Source organism: Dermacentor silvarum, chromosome 5, assembly GCF_013339745.2.
Source record: "Dermacentor silvarum isolate Dsil-2018 chromosome 5, BIME_Dsil_1.4, whole genome shotgun sequence".
In the NCBI taxonomy this organism is placed as follows: Eukaryota; Metazoa; Arthropoda; class Arachnida; order Ixodida; family Ixodidae; genus Dermacentor; species Dermacentor silvarum.
The window spans coordinates 158,913,103-158,931,187 of NC_051158.1; the positions used below are offsets into that span (position 1 = coordinate 158,913,103).

General features: G+C 43.6%; 1 protein-coding gene across 1 annotated transcript in view; it reads left to right on the top strand.

Annotated features, from left to right (window-relative positions):
- Positions 1-1,420: 1,420 nt before the first annotated feature.
- LOC125946092 (zinc finger protein 674-like) overlaps positions 1,421-18,085 on the top strand; it is a 43,117-nt gene continuing 26,452 nt past the window's right edge. Inside the window, exons 1-2 of the mRNA XM_049668552.1 lie at positions 1,421-1,494; positions 14,636-14,845. Of these exons, the coding sequence (XP_049524509.1) occupies positions 14,650-14,845 (196 nt within the window). The 5' untranslated portion in view covers positions 1,421-1,494; positions 14,636-14,649. The remainder of the gene's footprint in view (positions 1,495-14,635; positions 14,846-18,085) is intronic.

The following is an 18,085-nucleotide window of genomic DNA, read 5'->3' on the forward strand; positions in this document are numbered from 1 at the left end:
GAAATGTAGGATAAGCGTAACATGTTTTTCTCGGAAATCAGACTCGAGAATAATTTATGTTGTTTACTCCTTAGAAAAAAGCCGGAGAACGCAGCCGCATGCTTTTTTTTTATTTAAACTAATTTTTCGGTTTTACGTGGTAAAACCACAATATGATTATGAGGCATCTGGTTTAGTTTTCACCACCTGGGGTTCTTAATGTGCACCTAAAGAGAAGTACACGAGTCTTTTTCCATTTCGTTCCCATCGAATTCCGCGACCTGAAAATTGAACCCGCGAGCTCCAGTTTATCAGCGCAACGCCGTATCCACTATATAGGCACTAATTAGGCTACCGCGCAGGCTTTCTTTCTTTTCTTTCTTTTTTCTATTTTGAAGTATCGACTGAAAAAAAAATCCGCGTACGATGTACGGCCAAAGATTAGCATATAGATTGACAAACTAAAACCGTTTTCGGCGCTCGAAGTCCAACCGCAATCAATGACCCCGTACCAATTACTCCGCATTCTGTTACGCGAAGGCGGAAACTTGAATGGAATGTTGCGCTGCAGTTTACTCTTTTTTTTAATCTATAACAATGCTGCCCGTAAATCTGAGTACAAGGCGCCGGATGGGGCAGATATGCTTTACTTGTTTGAAGCTGCAAGCAGGAAGGTTACATATGTTTCTTCGTCTGCGTTTCGCAAGAAATACTCATGGAAAACTATATGCGCAACAATACACACGAGAGATACATGCGGCTTGAATAACGAGAAAAATATTTGTTCTCGAAAGGGAACCGTACAATAACATAGTAGAATGAAAGCCGACACTGCGGCCGCAATGCACGCGCAATCAGCGAGCGGCATTAAAAATAAAATAAAATAAAGAAGAGAAAGGAATTTATTCTTAAGGCATAAATACATGTCATATGCAATTATGAACACCATTTGAGTGGTCTCAACGCAAATACCAGCGCGCGAAGTAGTACGAATGACACTATGGAGCAGTATCGCCAGCAATTTCCAACGGCGCGACCTTGATGCGGCCCAAACCACTTCGATCGCAGCGCCGCCACAGTATTTTTCCACGTCGGGCGCCTCACTGCAAAGCATGCGCCGCCCCAGCCGCTCGTCCCACTCGACCGTATTCTAGTACACTCTACTTTAGACACTCTCCCATATTCTAGGTCACTCTAGCATGATCTGTTCTTGAAAACGCGCAAGCCCAAAAGGCATTATTGACGTATCCTAACAGTTTGTATCGTTCATTTTTTGCAAATTATGATACTTTAAATTTTGTTTCGGAGCGTTTTTGTTTATAAATGCAGCAAGTTTTGCACAACATATTTAAATTTTGCGCGCAAGGCACACCGATACATTGCAGCGCCTATTTGGTGGCGTCATCGCAGAAGAAACCACGGTTCCCAATAGTTTTACTATACGGACGACACACTGTTCCATTCCTGTACACCATAGTTGTTCCACTGGGCTCAGTAGTGGTCACCCGCAAGAAGGTTGAATTTCATTTCGTTCCTCAAAGCTTGTGAACACCTTCCATATGTGATAACTTTCCTTTGCTTGAAGCTTAGCTGCTCTTATGTGTCAGCTGTGCTGTTGTGTCATGTTATGTGTACGTTGTGAATCAGTAGGTAAAGCCCACTCGACTGCTGCTGTCGCTTACGGGCACTTCCGAAGGTAAACATATGAGCGCACGAATCAATCCATCAGTCTATATGTGCATGTCCGCTGCTTTCGTTCTTAAAACATGCGCGTAACTTTTCGTCCGTAATCGGGGTTCTACAAACAGCAAGAAGGCAAACGACAGAGGCACCAAGTGCCTTAATTCTTTGTCAGCGCCGTTTATAGGGTAGAAATTACGAGCTGCCTAGACCACTCGGCCTTTTTACAGGTAAAGTAGTTCTTTTCCTTGATGCGTGAAGAGCATACTTCTACTTGCCGCAGTGACGGGGTGACGGCTGAGTACGCAGCACGTGTGTAGTTTGTTTCACTGAGCTGCTGCTGTCTCTACAGCCTCAGCTGATTTCTTCTGCCTTCGTTGTGCCAACCAGGACCTAGACTGTCTTTGCCTTGTTGGCTACAAATAGCGCCAAGTACTGGTTGATGCTGGTTTGCTCTGTCGAGAATCTGGTATGTGTGTCCAGCTGCTAAGGGTGTGCTATGAAATAATTATTTATTCAGCACCGTTCCAAGGTTTTAGGAGCGTGGCAGAAAAAGCCAGCAGAAGTGCTGCTTTCTGCTGGCTTCCAATGCTTGTTCTGCTCCAGTAAAAGTGTATTTGAGTAATGTAGGTTCGAGTGACGTATGACACATTGTCATAATCGTGTTAGACAGCTGGTAAGGCTTGCTGACAGGTTCAAGCTATGGATGCTTGCCATTCAAATGTTGTAATTTGCCGCAGTGGTGTTAAACTTCCATTTGAAATTGTGTAGGCTAAAAGACCTATAATATTGTATTGCACTTGATGCATAGTGCCGTCACAAGAAACAGACTAGAAGATGAATCCAAAGAATGTGCTTCCAGCTCTCCTGAGACAATAAATTGTTGAAGAATAATTGTGTTGAGAGCTACCAACAACCATTCTTAGCTTTGGTCCATATTTCTGTGGGGCTACTGTTGTTCACCAGTGTGAACACCACTACTGTTGTTCACTAGATGGTGCCTAGTGTTCTTAGAGAAACTTATGAGATTTTTAGAGATTCTTAAGAGTTATTTGGGATTTACCAACACAGCAAGAAAGACATTGGGAGGGAAAGTGTGTATGATAATGCAAAAGGGAGTGCCTTGCCATTTGACACCCCAGCTGGCTGCCTGAGGGCAAAAAGATACAGGAGAAAATATGCGCCACAGGATGAGGCACGTGTGTGCTGCTGCTGCAAAAAAGGACCCGGAAATGACTCTGCTCATCCTAATAAAAGGCCAAGATATTCACCAAGCAAGACCCGTAAGGAGTGTCCACCTTCCAGAAGCGTGGGAATTCAAAGAAGGTGGAAGAATTGACTGGTCAGCAGTTGAGATGACTTAGGGACGATTAGAGTATTAGTGAAAAAATGCTATGAAAAGCCTGATAAAACTGGAGTCATTGCCAGCCTAGATAATGGTAGAATATAGTGAGAGAAGTTTTGAATACATAAGATCGAGGTAAGATAGCGGTAGATGTACAGTCCTCCCTCTCCTGTGCCAAATTGTGCCAAACGAGATGTCCTGCAAATCTTGTTTAAAATAACGCAAATTGTGTTTAAAAAACAAGATTTTGCGCAAAAGTCCGCCAAAATTAGCGATTGCGCAATACATGTGTGGGCACAGTTGTCTGCAGACGTGTATAGCGCACATGATTAAAGCAGCTTAATAAATTGAACTTTTCATTATATATACGTCACTGACCAATAGATCGGGCCTGAAAGGGACAGCCTAAAAATCCGAATAATCGGGAGTCTTATATATCCAAGTTCACCAGAAAACAAGTGACTTTATTCCACGAATGGCTAAAAAATTGTCCCATATTCTCAAGTGACCACTTCCAGGGATGCATTCACTTTCGCGTGATTTCGCTTCGCTAGCTTCAGACACACCAGTGTCTACGAGTGATGGCATTCTTGGCACTGTGCCAGGAACGTCATTGTCTGTCGACGTGTCTAGTATCCCCGAAAGGGATCATCCAAAAAGAAAGCCGACATTCATCAATGCGTTGCAGCGTGCGGATACGCTTGCCTACGATCTGGGTCAGTCAGTATCTCTGCCATTGTCATGCTGTCGCCACAGATAGGCAAAAGTACAATCAATTCATACATAAGATCCATGTCATCCTTTAAAGCATGAAGAACAACGACACAAGGAAGACCAGACAGGATGAGCACGGGAAGTACAATCAGTGCATGCACCAAACCTCCAACCCCTGGTAACATAGCAGAACCGCAATTTTGTAGCGATGCCTTTTCCGGTGTCACTCTTTCTTGCGCTTTCTTGCTTTCTCAGTGGTAAGAGCAGCACTCCCCCTTCGTTATCAATGGTATTAGCCAGCCGTGAATGAGGCATGATAGGGGTGGGATATATAGAATCGAGCAGAATGCATTGCTACAACATGGCCCAGAAGTCGACCATGCTATCATAGCCAAATGACGTCAGTTTATTTATTTTTAACAACAGTCATTGTCCGCGCCAGCACAGACATCGAGAGTGGAGTTGGCGCCGCTTAAACAACATGAAGTCAGCGGGGCCGTTTCACTATTTAAAATGTCAATGAACAAACGCTCGACACACGGAGCCAACACCGCGGGACTCGCGATTGGGTTGCCAGGGTTCGTTTGTCCTACGTTTTGGACGCAGTTGGTGCTGGTTTAACCAGGCTTCTGTAGTTTCGGTTTCCAGGAGGTGTCAGCAACACAGCCGACAGCGTGCCGCAGCATTGTGAGCGATATATCAAAGCCAGAACTCGGCGGTAAAATTAGCATGCAGTCGTGCAGCCGTAGTCTGAATTATTCACTGGCATGCCTTAAGGTGTCCGAAATTTTGGTCTTACGTATACATTAAATATATGGGCCGGTGATAGTGGCTCGAAGTCGTCCAAATAATCGAGCGTGTCTGAAATGTTGATGCCCAAATAATCGGTTGGTGCCAGGTGTGAACCAGCCAGTTGCTGAGCAGAGGAAAAGGTGCCTGGTGTCGTCTAAAGTAATGCTTGAGCTTTACCAGGTGCTCATCAAGGATGGCCTGGCTCAGAAGAGCATAGGTGACAATGAGTCTGGCCAACTGTTTCTGACTGAGGCCTTGCTGTAAGCATGGCTATGCTGGCAGCTGTCAATAAAAACTCCTGGGTGAATCCAGATAACGAACAGGTGGTCCTGGTCAACATTCCCGATTTGATCAAATTTACTTTAGGCGCAGCTTTTGGGCCTAGAACAATGATTCTGAATTTAGTTTTGTGGAACAAAGTTTTGTTTGCCCCCAAAAATGCACAAATTTCGCCCGTCGAAAACAGTTTTCCGCCCGTTTCGCGATTTCTCAATTTTGAGCGTGCATAGATAAACAATGGTACACTTCTCGATCGCCAGTCAGGCTCTAGAATCTGTAAAGGAATATGTTTATCTAGGTCAATTACTCACAGGGGACCCTGATCATGAGAAAGAAATTTACAGAAGAATAAAATTAGGTTGGAGTGCATACGGCAGGCATTGCCAAATCCTGACTGGGAGCTTACCACTGTCGTTGAAAAGAAAAGTGTACAATCATTGCATTCTACCGGTGCTAACATACGGGGCAGAAACTTGGAGGTTAACAAAGAAGCTCGAGAACAAGTTAAGGACCGCACAAAGAGCAATGGAACGAAAAATCTTAGGAGTAACGTTAAGAGACAGGAAGAGAGCGGTGTGGATAAGAGAACAAACGGGGGTAGACGATATTCTAGTTGACATTAAGCGGAAGAAATGGAGCTGGGCAGGCCATGTAATGCGTAGGATGGATAACCGGTGGACCATTAGGGTTACAGAATGGATACCAAGAGAAGGGAAGCGCAGTCGAGGACGGCAGAAAGTCAGGTGGGATGATGAGGTTAGGAAATTCGCAGGCGCAAGTTGGAATACGCTAGCGCAAGACAGGGGTAATTGGAGATCGCAGGGAGAGGCCTTCATCCTGCAGTGGACATAAATATAGGCTGATGATGATGATGATGACACTTCTCGATTGCAATATGTTTTTCCTCACATAGAACAAGGGAAATGCTACTCAAGTATTTTATTGCACTTGGCTACGGAAGGAACCTTGAGAAAAAAATCACAAACATGGTAAACGGACCAAAATACTGTAATTCAGGAATTTATTGCTCCAGGCTAATTAAAGAGGATAATAAAACTCGGTGCACATGAACTTTTAAGTTTTCACATTCCTTAAAAATAATTTGTCAAGCACCGTCATATTTAAAAATTGCACTGAAACATAAGTGGTTTGCCAAAAACATCGAAATTTGAAAATAGTTTTCTGAAAAAGACCATTTCTAATTTATTTGAAAATCACTCTGGTTGAAGTCATGGACGTTGCCTACCACTGTGCGTAAAAGAACTTAGTATTATTTGAGTGCCGAGCAACTTACAATGCGTCAAATATGACCACACTCAGCCTAGCGGTCGCAATAGGATTTCATGCGTTCTGATTTGTTGAGCTATGCAAGGACTCATTCAATGTAATATTCATTGTTCAAATATAACGCTGCCAACAAGCGATGCTGTCCTGTGTGGGTCACAACCTTTTAACTGCACAACTGCGCATGTTGTATGCCAATGTGGCTGAGGAAGAAGGCTGACGGTACTGTTGCCATGGGGTTTTATTTTATTAATCTGGTCTTGCACCTTTTTGAGAACATGTGACATTCGATTTCACTACCGAAGACTGTTCTTGTTACGGACAACTGCAATTCGGAGTTATGGGTCCGCTTGCTCTCCCACATATGCCACGACTGAATACCAGGCCTTGCAGGAACCGCAACCCATTCTCTTGCCTTCAATCGCCTGAAAGATTCAATGGCAGCTTTTGGAGCGTAAATTAATGTAACCTTTGGTAGCTTAGGAGTCAAAATTTGCATCATATCGAAAGCAGAGTTGATAGCAGATGAGGCGGGATTTTGAAGATTTTGCAGCGGGGGGGTCGCCTGGTGCTTCACAATGCCTCCGATTCCATTGCAGGCATTTTTCCCGTGTCCAGTCGCGCGGTGTACCTATTTGGCTGATGCATACCAGTGGTTTTTCAATTCATGAAATTGAAATTTGTTCTTGAATTGAGAAGCAGCACAGTCACTGATATAAGTAGTATGAGCATACACTGTGATGTGCTCTTCAAGCCATTCGTGCACCTTAGCCAAGGTGTAGCATGCATGGGCCGAGTCATGGCACATGTCATCGCTTACGACAGAAAAACTGTGCGACCCTTCTGGGTCGTGGCCACACAGGTGAATATGGTGACTTGACTGGTAGTGTGGTAGTGTGACTCTCCAGTTCTCTGCAAAATCGAAATGCAGAACACTTGCTTTCTTCATAGACTTCTTTTCTTTACTGATTGCTTCGGGTTGAATGTGCCTGATGTAGCTGTGATTTATCCATTTCTTTAGGCATGTCTGAAGGTGCTCCAAGAATGCACTCGGGGTAGACTCTATATTAAGTCACCTTTCTCCCAAGTCACATATAATATTTCTTCATCTTCAAGAATTCCAAGGTCAGTCAGTGTGAGAGCTCTGACCATCGGACACGCTGGACACTCTCCAAGTTCGCTTTTAAAGGAAAAGTGACTGCATGAGCAAAGGTCGCGAAAGTCTTCGGTGCTTTTCTTCTGACAGGAACTCTTTTCCAGCGCACATACTGCCAATTTTATGTTGGCACAATACACAGACACATACTTCCTGTGTTGGCGTGGGCGTGACACTTTTCGATCATAAAGAGTAGAACCTAGTGACAGGGTGAGCTTTCTTAAATATGTGGCAAGTTTCACGTATAGAGCGTGTCATTACACGTTTTGCAATAAATTCTTTCTTGCCATCCAGTATACCGTGAACCACATCCTTCTTTTTTGGGCTTGGTTGGCTACAATTAAGCTCATCTTCAGTGTAATGGTGCTATGCTGCTTCGAGATCTTTCTGGTTTACCCGTTTTCTTGTGTAAGGGTAAGACCACACACTATGATTTTCTTTGTACTTTCTAGATTTACGGATCATGTAGCGTGTCGCTGCTTGAATAACATGCTGTATCTCTTTGATGTCAAGCCACTTTGGCAGCAAGGTAAAAGACGACAACGCTCACTGAACGACTCCGAAGCTTCAAAGGCTTGCTTTAAGTTGTTCAGCCAGTCCGAACAGGTATTGCAGCTTTCTGTCAATGTCATAGGCTGGCTTTCTGCGTCATATGCTGCTGATAAACTGGAATTAAGTGTCTTCTTGAGACCATGTTCAAATTCTCCTTGCTTTCGCTTGGCATATGAGCTTCGATGTTTTCTTTCAATCAAATGTGGAGGTTTTAGTGGCAAAACTTCTGGACACCGCACATACCTGTCGAGCTTTTCAACGGCCACTTGTTTTGGAACGAACACTTTCTGTGACGTAGATGCCTCCTCAAACTCAGATGAAACATAATTTCTAGATGTTTCAACACACGCTGACACATGAGGATGTCAATGCATCCTCATGTGTCAGCATGTGCTCAGGAGCTGGGGAAGTTGAAGAATCCGCGGTCAGTGCCTTGAAGGGATTGACACAGTTCCCGCAGAAAAAACCCGTTTCTCGAACAGGAACACTGGTCTCAGGCAGGTGTTGCCTTATTTGAACAATGTCCAAGTCCTTTACGCTACGAAAGTTCCGCTGATACAAAATTTTCTTTTGTCTCTGCAGATAGCCAGCACAACCATGCGTTTCAGGCTATACTTTGTGGCTTCAGCCACCACAGCGGAGGAAGAAACATGCGTCGGGTGCACGGAAGGTGTCCTCAGAAAAACTACCGGCAGACCTAATTTACCTTGTTGACGCACTGACAGCTTTCGCCTTTCACTTTCTACGTTCCTTATCTCATTGACTCTCTGAACTTCGCTGTCACGCGCAGGCAGACTGCGCTTACAATCGAAGCGGCACTGACGAAATGTGAGCGCCCGCTGCCACGGATCGCCTGCTTAAGATTGCTAAGTGCCGGATCGAAAGACAAAGCTTGAGGCACCACTCAACCTGATGGCTCATTTTTTTTTCTGTTTTCTTATTTTTATTTTTTGAGGGTTTCTTTATGAGTATGTCGGGTACCATTATTTTTAAACGACCTGCGTCCAATTTGCAGTACAATATCAGTGGCGCGGCCGCTAGGCTGAGTGTGGTCACATTTCACGCATTGTAACTTGTTCGGTACTCATATAATGCTACATTTCTTTATGCACAGTAGTGGCAGACAACGTCCTTGACTTCAACGAGAGTGATTTTCAAAAAAATTTAAAATGGCATTTTTCAGAAAACTATTTTGAAATTTCTATGTTTTTGGCAAACCACTTATGTTTAAGTACAATGTTTAAATATAACGGTACTTGACAAAGTAACGAAAATTATTTCGAAAGAATGTGAAGACTTAAATGTTAATGTGCACAGAGTTTTATTATCCTCACTCTAATTAGTCTAGAGCAATAAATTCCTGAATTACAGGTATTTTGGTCTGTTTAACATGTTTGTGATCTTCTTTTTCTCAATGTTCCTTCCGTAGCCAAGTGCAATACAGTGGCGTAGCCAGAAATTTTGTTCGGGGGGGGGGGGGGGGCTCAGGTTGCAGCGCGGCCTCCTCCTTATAGAATTTGTCGAGGGATCAAATGCATGAATAACTGCATTGCCAATTTAATTGTATATTAGATGCTGCAAAGAATTATTGAACGTTATGCACTGTCCATTAAAATGTGTATGTTGTCATAAAAGAATAAATTCGTATGCCCCAAAAATTGTGGCAGAAATAACTGATACCAATGCTTCCGCGTTTTTTTGTCTAATTAATAAGTAAAGAAAACATCACATGAACTTTAGAACTATTGACCCTTTTCGCGGACCTCTCCTCAGCGACCGCGCACGAATACGAAACCATTACCGCTTCTACCTTGCTTCTGTGCGATCAGTTGTCGGAAATGCAACTGAGTTTTCGCTAACACACTGTGCTCCAATCATGCTAGATTGAATAATGTGGATTGAAGACGTGTGGAGTAGTTGGCTGCAAAAATAGTGACTGGCATGTAAAGGAATAGAATAAATCTGTGTGGCGAAGTTCGCGGACCGCTGCGGCAACTGTCCGAAAGTGTTACCGGCACTTCGTGATGTACGGCTTTCTTCGAGGGTACAGAAATTTGTTCATCTGCCAGCCTTGTATCGCTAACCTTCAAAGAAAGGGCTTCATCCCCAGAACGTCGGCAAGAATGAGTACCACTCGTTAAACAATGACAAAGGGAGTGGCGCCGCTTCCTGTCATAGTAAGTTTCGCGCACGTTATCTATACACATCTGTCCAAATGGCAGGAAAACTTACGCCCACTCTATCGCCGACGTATCAAGAATAAGTGAATGGACTCACACTTGAATGTATGCGCACTGTATACACACAATAAATGACGGACTACACCTATGGCGCACCAATGGTCGAAGCTGAATGTTTCATGATGGTCCACAAGAGTAAGCAAGTTACTAGCTGTTATATATTTGCTACAATATATTACAATGTACAAAAAAGCTACGTTTCAAGCCTTGTGCGCAGCAAGAGCAAATCTATCGGATTCAGAACTGAGCACACCCGCGAGTGATTAGGCAGAAAATAATCAGATAGTGGCCGCACCGAGGAACTTCACTGAGTCAGAAACTGACAAGCCACTGCTTCAAAATATTTGCCGAATAATGAACAAAGAGCAAAACACACTAATCCTGACTGAATTCATAATCGGACAGCTTGGAATACATATTTAGCCCCGCTTTTAGAAGAAGCACCATATACGCTGCTTATGCCATTTGGACATAGCTTAATCAGCTCCGAAAGCGCTTTTGCATGTTCTCTGAAGCTGTGATAAAAGATTCGTGTCGTCCATCTAGTCACCGTCTATGATATCTACGAAAACAGAGGTTTTCTAAGCCGCGCCGGCGTCATACACTTCCATTGTAAACAAGGAGGCAACGGAGGCAGTTGAGGCAAGCAATGGACGTGTCACCACGTGATCAAATATGGCAGCGCCCACGGGATTGCCGCGAAAAGGGTCAATATCAGTCTGAAACCAGCAAAGCAGTGCATGCAGCTTATATGAAAAACGTAAAGGCCATGAAATGAATAAGTTGAGGACAAATATTTTGATGAATCTTTGTCAATCAAGAACCTTATTTACATTTTTGTATATATGCAACGGCCAGGAAGAAACCCCAATGACGCTATCCTTCGTTGCAATCGATTGCGCAGGAGCAGCTGTAACTCGTCGTGTATTGTAATTACACCGAGATAATACTCGCAGCAGTGAGTACAAATAAAAAGAGGGAGTGCTGCAAAATATATATTAGAAATGCGAAGATAGAATGGAATATACAAATGCGAACCTACAACTCGCTAAAGGGCAAAAAAAGAGTCGCTGGAAACAAAGTTCACTGCTTGTATACACAAAACCTCGCAATAAGATATTTAAAAATACGTAAGAGTCTCCAATAAATCTACGTATTTAAGCAAACGTCAGTGTATATAATGCGTCAAATAAGACAAATAAACATGTTGCTCAGTCAGAGATAGTAAACTTTGCGCACAGAAAGACAGATGATCTAGGCAAGAACATAACTATGATCGCAGAAATCGTGATATGTACTTGGCCCATGCAGCGGTCACGACAGCGCCATGTGGGTAGAATAATAGAGGAATAATGCATAAATCAGTACGAAAATGTATAATTTAACTGCCTGCACAACGCCAACAATTACTCTGCACCCAAAATTAAAGGAGGGTATTCCTTCGTTTCAAAAAAGAAATAAAAGCAGGTAGCTGAAAATGAAAGAAAAGGACAAGCGAAGGCCACAGATGATGCGGCAAGTTGAACTACCCAATATCCGAGTGTGTACGCCGCGTGGGCCGGGCTTTCAATGAGCAAGGTCGGTCAAAATTGGTTATTGGTATTCTCGTAATTTGTATATTTGCGTGATAATTATGATCATGATGCTAACTGCTAGAATAAACGGCGAAAATTTCTGCGGTTTTAAAAGTGAATGAACGGTCATACGTTTTCATAATTAAGAACTTATGAACCTGAAGGAACAGAACTTTTTACTTGCATTGATTTTTGCTGCTTCGCTATCTAAAGGACAAACTTCTCTCGGCGGGAAAGTTGAGCGAAGCGGTCAATGACTTCGGACACGTTGAATCCGACATCTCTGTGGCTGTATAGAAGCGCCAGCCTAACCCTGCGTTCCACAGACATTGTAGAGCGCAAGTAGTTTTTTAGTAAACTCTTGTTAAAAAAATATTCTCTCTGCGCTAGCAGTGGTCACTGGAAGGGTAACTAGAAGCTGCAGCAGTATTTACACATTTACATAGAACCTGCTGTTGCAATGAGAGATGGGCATCTATTCCGGTGCTAAAACCTAAAACACTCCCTTGATGTCGTTGGCATACTTGTTTAGGTACCTTGCAGAAACAGTAGGCTGTTCGATTCCAGCGATGTCCGTCGTTTCGTCAGGAAGTATGGAGAAGCAGCCTGCTTTTGAATCTAGGCTTTCTTTGATAATGTCACCACACATTTCTATAATTTAGTTTTGTTCGTCTGGGCTTAAATACGAGGCATTACTGGGGCAACTTTCCAAATGGTTCTTCAGATACGTATCTCCACAATCAGCTCGCATGCGAAGAAGCACTCTGAAAATGCCTGTATTTTCAGCAGGGGCATTGCTTAAATCCATAGGGCCCCTGTCCTTGTGGCCACGGAGAGCCAGACGTCGTCGCCCGCAAAAAAAAAATCAATAATAGGCCGTTTACTTTCTTCTGTTTTCTCATATTTTACTTTGCCTGCCCTGGTCCAGCTGATCAATCACATTCTGCACGCTTCCTGAAAATGATTGGAGAAAATTATCAGCTGCTAGTTGACAGTCACGGTGATATTTAGTATTTTCTAGTGTGTGGGAGATTGCGAGCGCGCGCTTCAATTTATGGAACGGCTTGGACACGAGCGTTCCAGTGCGCGCATGTTGGCCCAAGTGTATAAGAGCATTAACCCCATAAAGTTCCAGAATTGAAAATCTTTTAAAGCACGCCTTTGGAAATGTCAGTGCACCTTTCGCGTCAAAAGTTTATGAGAACTTTATACCCATAAAGTTTCGTAATTGAAATCCATGCGCTCCGTACATTTCGCGGCCGCTGCGAGATGCCGCAACGCGCCCGCTCGCTATCGAAAAGCCGTTGAAAGTTTATGCTGGGATGGGGCTCCTTGCGTTAAGTGACTCCAGGTGCAAGGGCGTTGTCACAAAATCCAGCCCGAGTTCGCAATGTTCTTTCATGCCGAAATGTCTTGTCGAGCGTAAAAAAGACATTGTAGACAAAATCCAGAATGATTGCCGGCGTCGGTGGTAGTTTTGGTCGGTGGTGCATGCCCGCACGAAAAAATTTCGGGGGGGGGGGCTGAAGCCCCATCAGCCCCCCCCCCTGGCTACGCGCCTGGTGCAATAATATACTCATAAGGTAGCATTTTACTTGTTCTTTGTGGGAAAAAAATATTGTGATCGAGAAGTGTACCATTGTTTCTCTATGCGCGCTCAAATTTCAGAAATCTCATTTGTGCATTTTTTCTTTTCAGGCGAACAAAATTTTTTTTCATGAAACTAAGTTCAGAATCATTGTTCTGGGCCCAAAACCTGCGCCTAAAGTAAATTTCATCGAAATCGAGAATGGTGACCAGGACCACCTGTTAATTCTTATCTGGATTCACCCTCCTGTGATGTGAAAGGCATCGTCTGTGCAGCTTCACAATTTCACATAAGCAAATTGCAGCACATTGTGGGAACAGGTTCGTTGTCTTCATTTAAATTAAAGACTCAAACCTACATTTCCTTTTCCGTTTAGTTAGAGGCAAGGCAGCGTTGTAACGCTTGTCATTTTTAAGTATTCGAAAGAGCCAGTGCATGTCTACAAGTTGGGATATATTTGCTCCAAAGTGCTCCGAAATGTGCATTTGAGTGCTCCAAACTGCTCTGAAACTATTATTTCGCTGCTCCAAATCTCAGTTCATCAGTGGCACCACTGGATGTAGTAAAACTAGATTAAATCAAGCAGTCTAGATGACTATTTGTTCCTGCCGCATTTTAAAGGGAATGTCAATAAATATCGTCATTATAGAAACGCGAAAAAGAAGTCCTGCTGCAGTACATGCCTCATATATAACTCTTTTTGATGGTGGCAGTACAATGCATCGTTATGATTCAATGTTAAACGCATTACCATCATCGTGAGCTGGGGTCTGCTGAATTTTTCGACCATGAACTACCCAGTGACCTTAGTTGGTGGGAAAGTGCTTAGATGCCAAAATATACTCATACATACCACAAATTGGATGAAGTTCCCAAAGAATGCTATTGCTATAAAAATAAAATTTGGCAGCCAATGTAGTGTGCAGGGCAGGTAACCAGTGGTCTATTGGGGCTCCTCAATGAAAGGGGCAATATTTGTCGTGATGTTTTATATGATGAATATTATGAAAAGCGCAGATAGCTGATGGCAGAGAATAAGGCGGTTTGATGAAATAGGAAATTTGCAGGCATAGGATGGTATCGGCTGGCACAAGAAAAGAGCGATTGGAAATTGCTGAGAGAGGCCTTGTACTACGATGGACATGAAATAGGCTGCTTATGACGAAAATGACCTTGGCATCTTGCAATTAGTTTGCATTAGTCTCGACTACACCAATAGCTTTAAAATGTATGAAATGAAGATGGTCTGCTTTCGGTACACCTTGAGCCGACAAAGGTTGCCCTGCTTTCAAATGTTCGGTGTGGATTGTCCCTTGTAGCTCTTATGTGGTACTGTACCGACATGATTATTTTGATTTCCACAGCTACATTGTATTCTGCCCCTGCGTCTTTTTTATTGTTGTATTTGCTACTTGTTCTAAATGCCACAATCGCTCCAATTATTTTCTGCAGGCCTCACAAATGCAATGAGCCTTGGTGAACGCATCACTGTTGCCATAGCAGCATGCCAGGTCCCTTTCAACATCGTAGATCAGGTCGAGGTTGGCACGCAGTGCTGCTTGCCTCTGGCTCACAAGTCTGTCGGGTGCTCCTTGGAAGCACCGAGCGTGTCGAGGAATGTGCAGACTACTGAGGCTGTGGATCAGTCAAGCTCTACCTCAGGTAGGCAGTTACCGGCACTTCTCTTACTTCAGCGTGCTTGTGTGAGTTTATGGTAAATGGCCAAGTCTGCCTACCTTGGTACGACGTGCTCAAGTGTATGTAACCGTCTACTGCTGACGACAGGTGTGCGATTCTCGTCTGCATTCGGATTTAGGCAGAATGCAAAATCCATAGATACCACATGCTGTGGCAATCGGTGTAAGTGAACCTTTCATTGCTGCTTGTGAGAATGCTGTTCCCGCTTAGCCATAATTTGTTCACCTGGTTCAGCATAAACTTGTTGCTGTCGATCATACACATGAAATGCATTATGACAGAAGAACGATGACGACAAAACGACCGTGATGGCATGAAGATGATTGTGTGACGATGCAACGGTGATCATAGAATGGTGACGTTTGCATGAAGATAATGGCATGACGACACTGGAATCGTAATGGAAAATGAAGGCAATGGAACAAACACACCAACAACTATTTAAAAATGAGAATGGCAGAATGAAGGTCTGACACAGATGATATCAATACGATGGCATGAGGACCATGACATGACAACGCTGGAGTGACAATGATGATATGAAGACGGCTTAGAGATATGATGGTGGCAGTTCCGGTTCAGTTCTGGTTCAGTTCTGGTTCAAGCAAAAATTAATTTTCTTTTTAATTTTCAGTTCAGTTCTGTTTTGATACTCTGTCCGAAACACCTCGAACGCGAGATCTGGCTTTGTGGCCACCAGTATAGCATGTCGATGCGCTGTCATTGGGAGCCGACGTAAAAACTGCTGTGATGATGCTGATATAACAGTGGTGATGCTTAACAGTGGGCTGTGGCCAGCACTGCAGACACAAGGTGCGTTTGATTCACCCATAGTTCGCGGCATCACATGCACCACTTCAGGATGCGCGGTACCACAACACTCAATTCTCTGGTTAAAAGGTGCGGTGCTACATTGTAGCCCTCGACTGTGGCTAGGTGCAGGCAAGGTGCCGTCGCAGTGCAGCGCACCTGCTGGCGAAGTTCGGCAGTTGGGGCCCATGGTGTCATGCAGGGTCGGTATTTTGAAGTGATGCATTATGCTTTATTCTATACTAGTCTTATCATCCACCTCTCACGGCCGGCTGATCCCGTTGATAACGTGAGCGGACCGTTGCTTTGACCACTGACCAAGCGCGAAAAGGCATTAGCATTGGAAAGGCATGGCTACAAATACCGGTCCAGATGGCGCTCACTGATACAGTGAGTGTGTCCAGTGGATGTGGAAACCCATGGACAATGTTTCAACACGACCAGTGTAGTCTCTGGTTCGCACTAATAGCATTTAATCTATTAGCATCCTTCGCAGAGTATTGCATGGAGCACTCATACAGAAATTAAGTTGAGAGAACTTGAAAGTTAACTTATTGTTGCGATTGAATGCTCTTGCTAGTGGTCACCATCGGCATCCAAAACTTATTGGTGATTGTTGTGGTTCTCGAGCTTTTTTTTTATTCCTATGTTACTGCGTGTTCTGCTGGCTGTGGTGTGGTCAATTTTTTCTGTAGAATAAGGGATATTCATAATGCTTCATGTTCTGACAACACTGGGCACATTTACCATCTAGCTTAGGGTGCAGCCGTGCACTGTCTGCTAGCATCCGCATTAGGAGAGGCTGAGTTGGGCTGAGTGGCAATCGATTGCCGGAGCTTTTGGACCAACAAAATGCAGCAGGTGCCATCGACGTCCAATGGTGAATGGTCAGCGAACCTCACTGTTGCCACGAATTGACATGCTAATTGCGCGTCAGTTAGCACGAATTGACGAGAACACTTGAGCAAAGTTGCAACTTGAGCACGTGCCGACAACATATCGTTTTCGGTATCAACCACCGTGACACGTTCGTTTTTCGCGCACACAGTATGACCGACAGAGAATTCGGCATACATTGCCAATGACATTAAATCACTACGACACACTGAATATTGACATTACAGTGTTAATAAAGACATAAGAAGTTTATTCACGCAATAAAATAAAAAATATATATATTTTCTTTTTTTGTGTGTGTTTAGCCGTTGTGTTATGTATGTATATTATGAGCACTTAGCCTTTTTATTTGATTCTTACTTCCTACGTGTCCTTAGAGAGGCGTGTTTGATTCTAATGTAATCTTGGATTCATTGTGTATCTGGTACAGTGCTACAGTGCGGTTCCACCTGCAGCCAGTTGTTCTTTTCGTTCGTTCATTTTCATATATTCATTTCTACATTTCAAATAATTGCTTTCCTTGTCATTGTCTATTTTATTTGTATGGTTATGACTTATAAAAACAGGTCCCCTTGTTCCCTTTCTTCTCGCTCATGCATTTCTGGGGGCTCATCAGTAAATCCGCTTACAATCCAGGATCTGTTATGCCTGTTGTGGCTGGGTTGGAAAAAACAACAAATGGACAAAGTGGGCTGTTGCATTGTTTGTGTGTTCAAGATGAAGAAATCCAAGTCCTGAGGAACTTGGTATAAGAAATGCCTGTAGTCATTGCTGTGTCACTGTCATAATGACAGTCCTGATGTCGATGGACGTCATGATGATGGAAAGTGTACATGCTGCTCCTTTTGGATGACTTCAGGCAGAAGATTTTTCGTCCAAGGTTTACTGATAATAAAGAGAAGTACCCCTTGCTGTACACATTTGTGAAAGCTTTTCCGAGCCTGTCACATGGAAATACGATTGTGGAGAAGGGCTTTAGTGCAAATATATGCATGATGCGAGAGCGAGCCAGTCTTTCAGTAAATAGCATCAATGTATGCAGCTCCAAATGTTAGGGCAAGGTCTAAAATTCAGAAATGTTTGGACAAGATGCAAGGGATTCCCCTGACCCAGGACCTGTTCAAAGCAGTGAAGGGTTCGTGCATACGATACCCGCTTAAACGACTGGAAGGTAAAGCTTTGGTGCAGTCACATGCAGGGACAGCAGTGTGTAATATTCCTTGTGGACTAGGCATTTTGGCACAAGGAGATTGCAAAAGGAAATTAATTCAGGCAAGAAGATGCTGGGTAATGTGGAACTACTCCTTGCAATATAAATAAAGGCAAAATTATTTATTGACCTTGAGGCTGCTCAACCTCTTTTGCAGGTGGGACAGGAGCTGTCTGTGGCTTGGAAATTGGGCGGCACTTAGAAAGAGGGGGACAAATTAAAGTTTACAGTAACTTGATAAAGGCATCTACAGTGTTTGCCTGTATTATGATGTTATGGCGCAACCA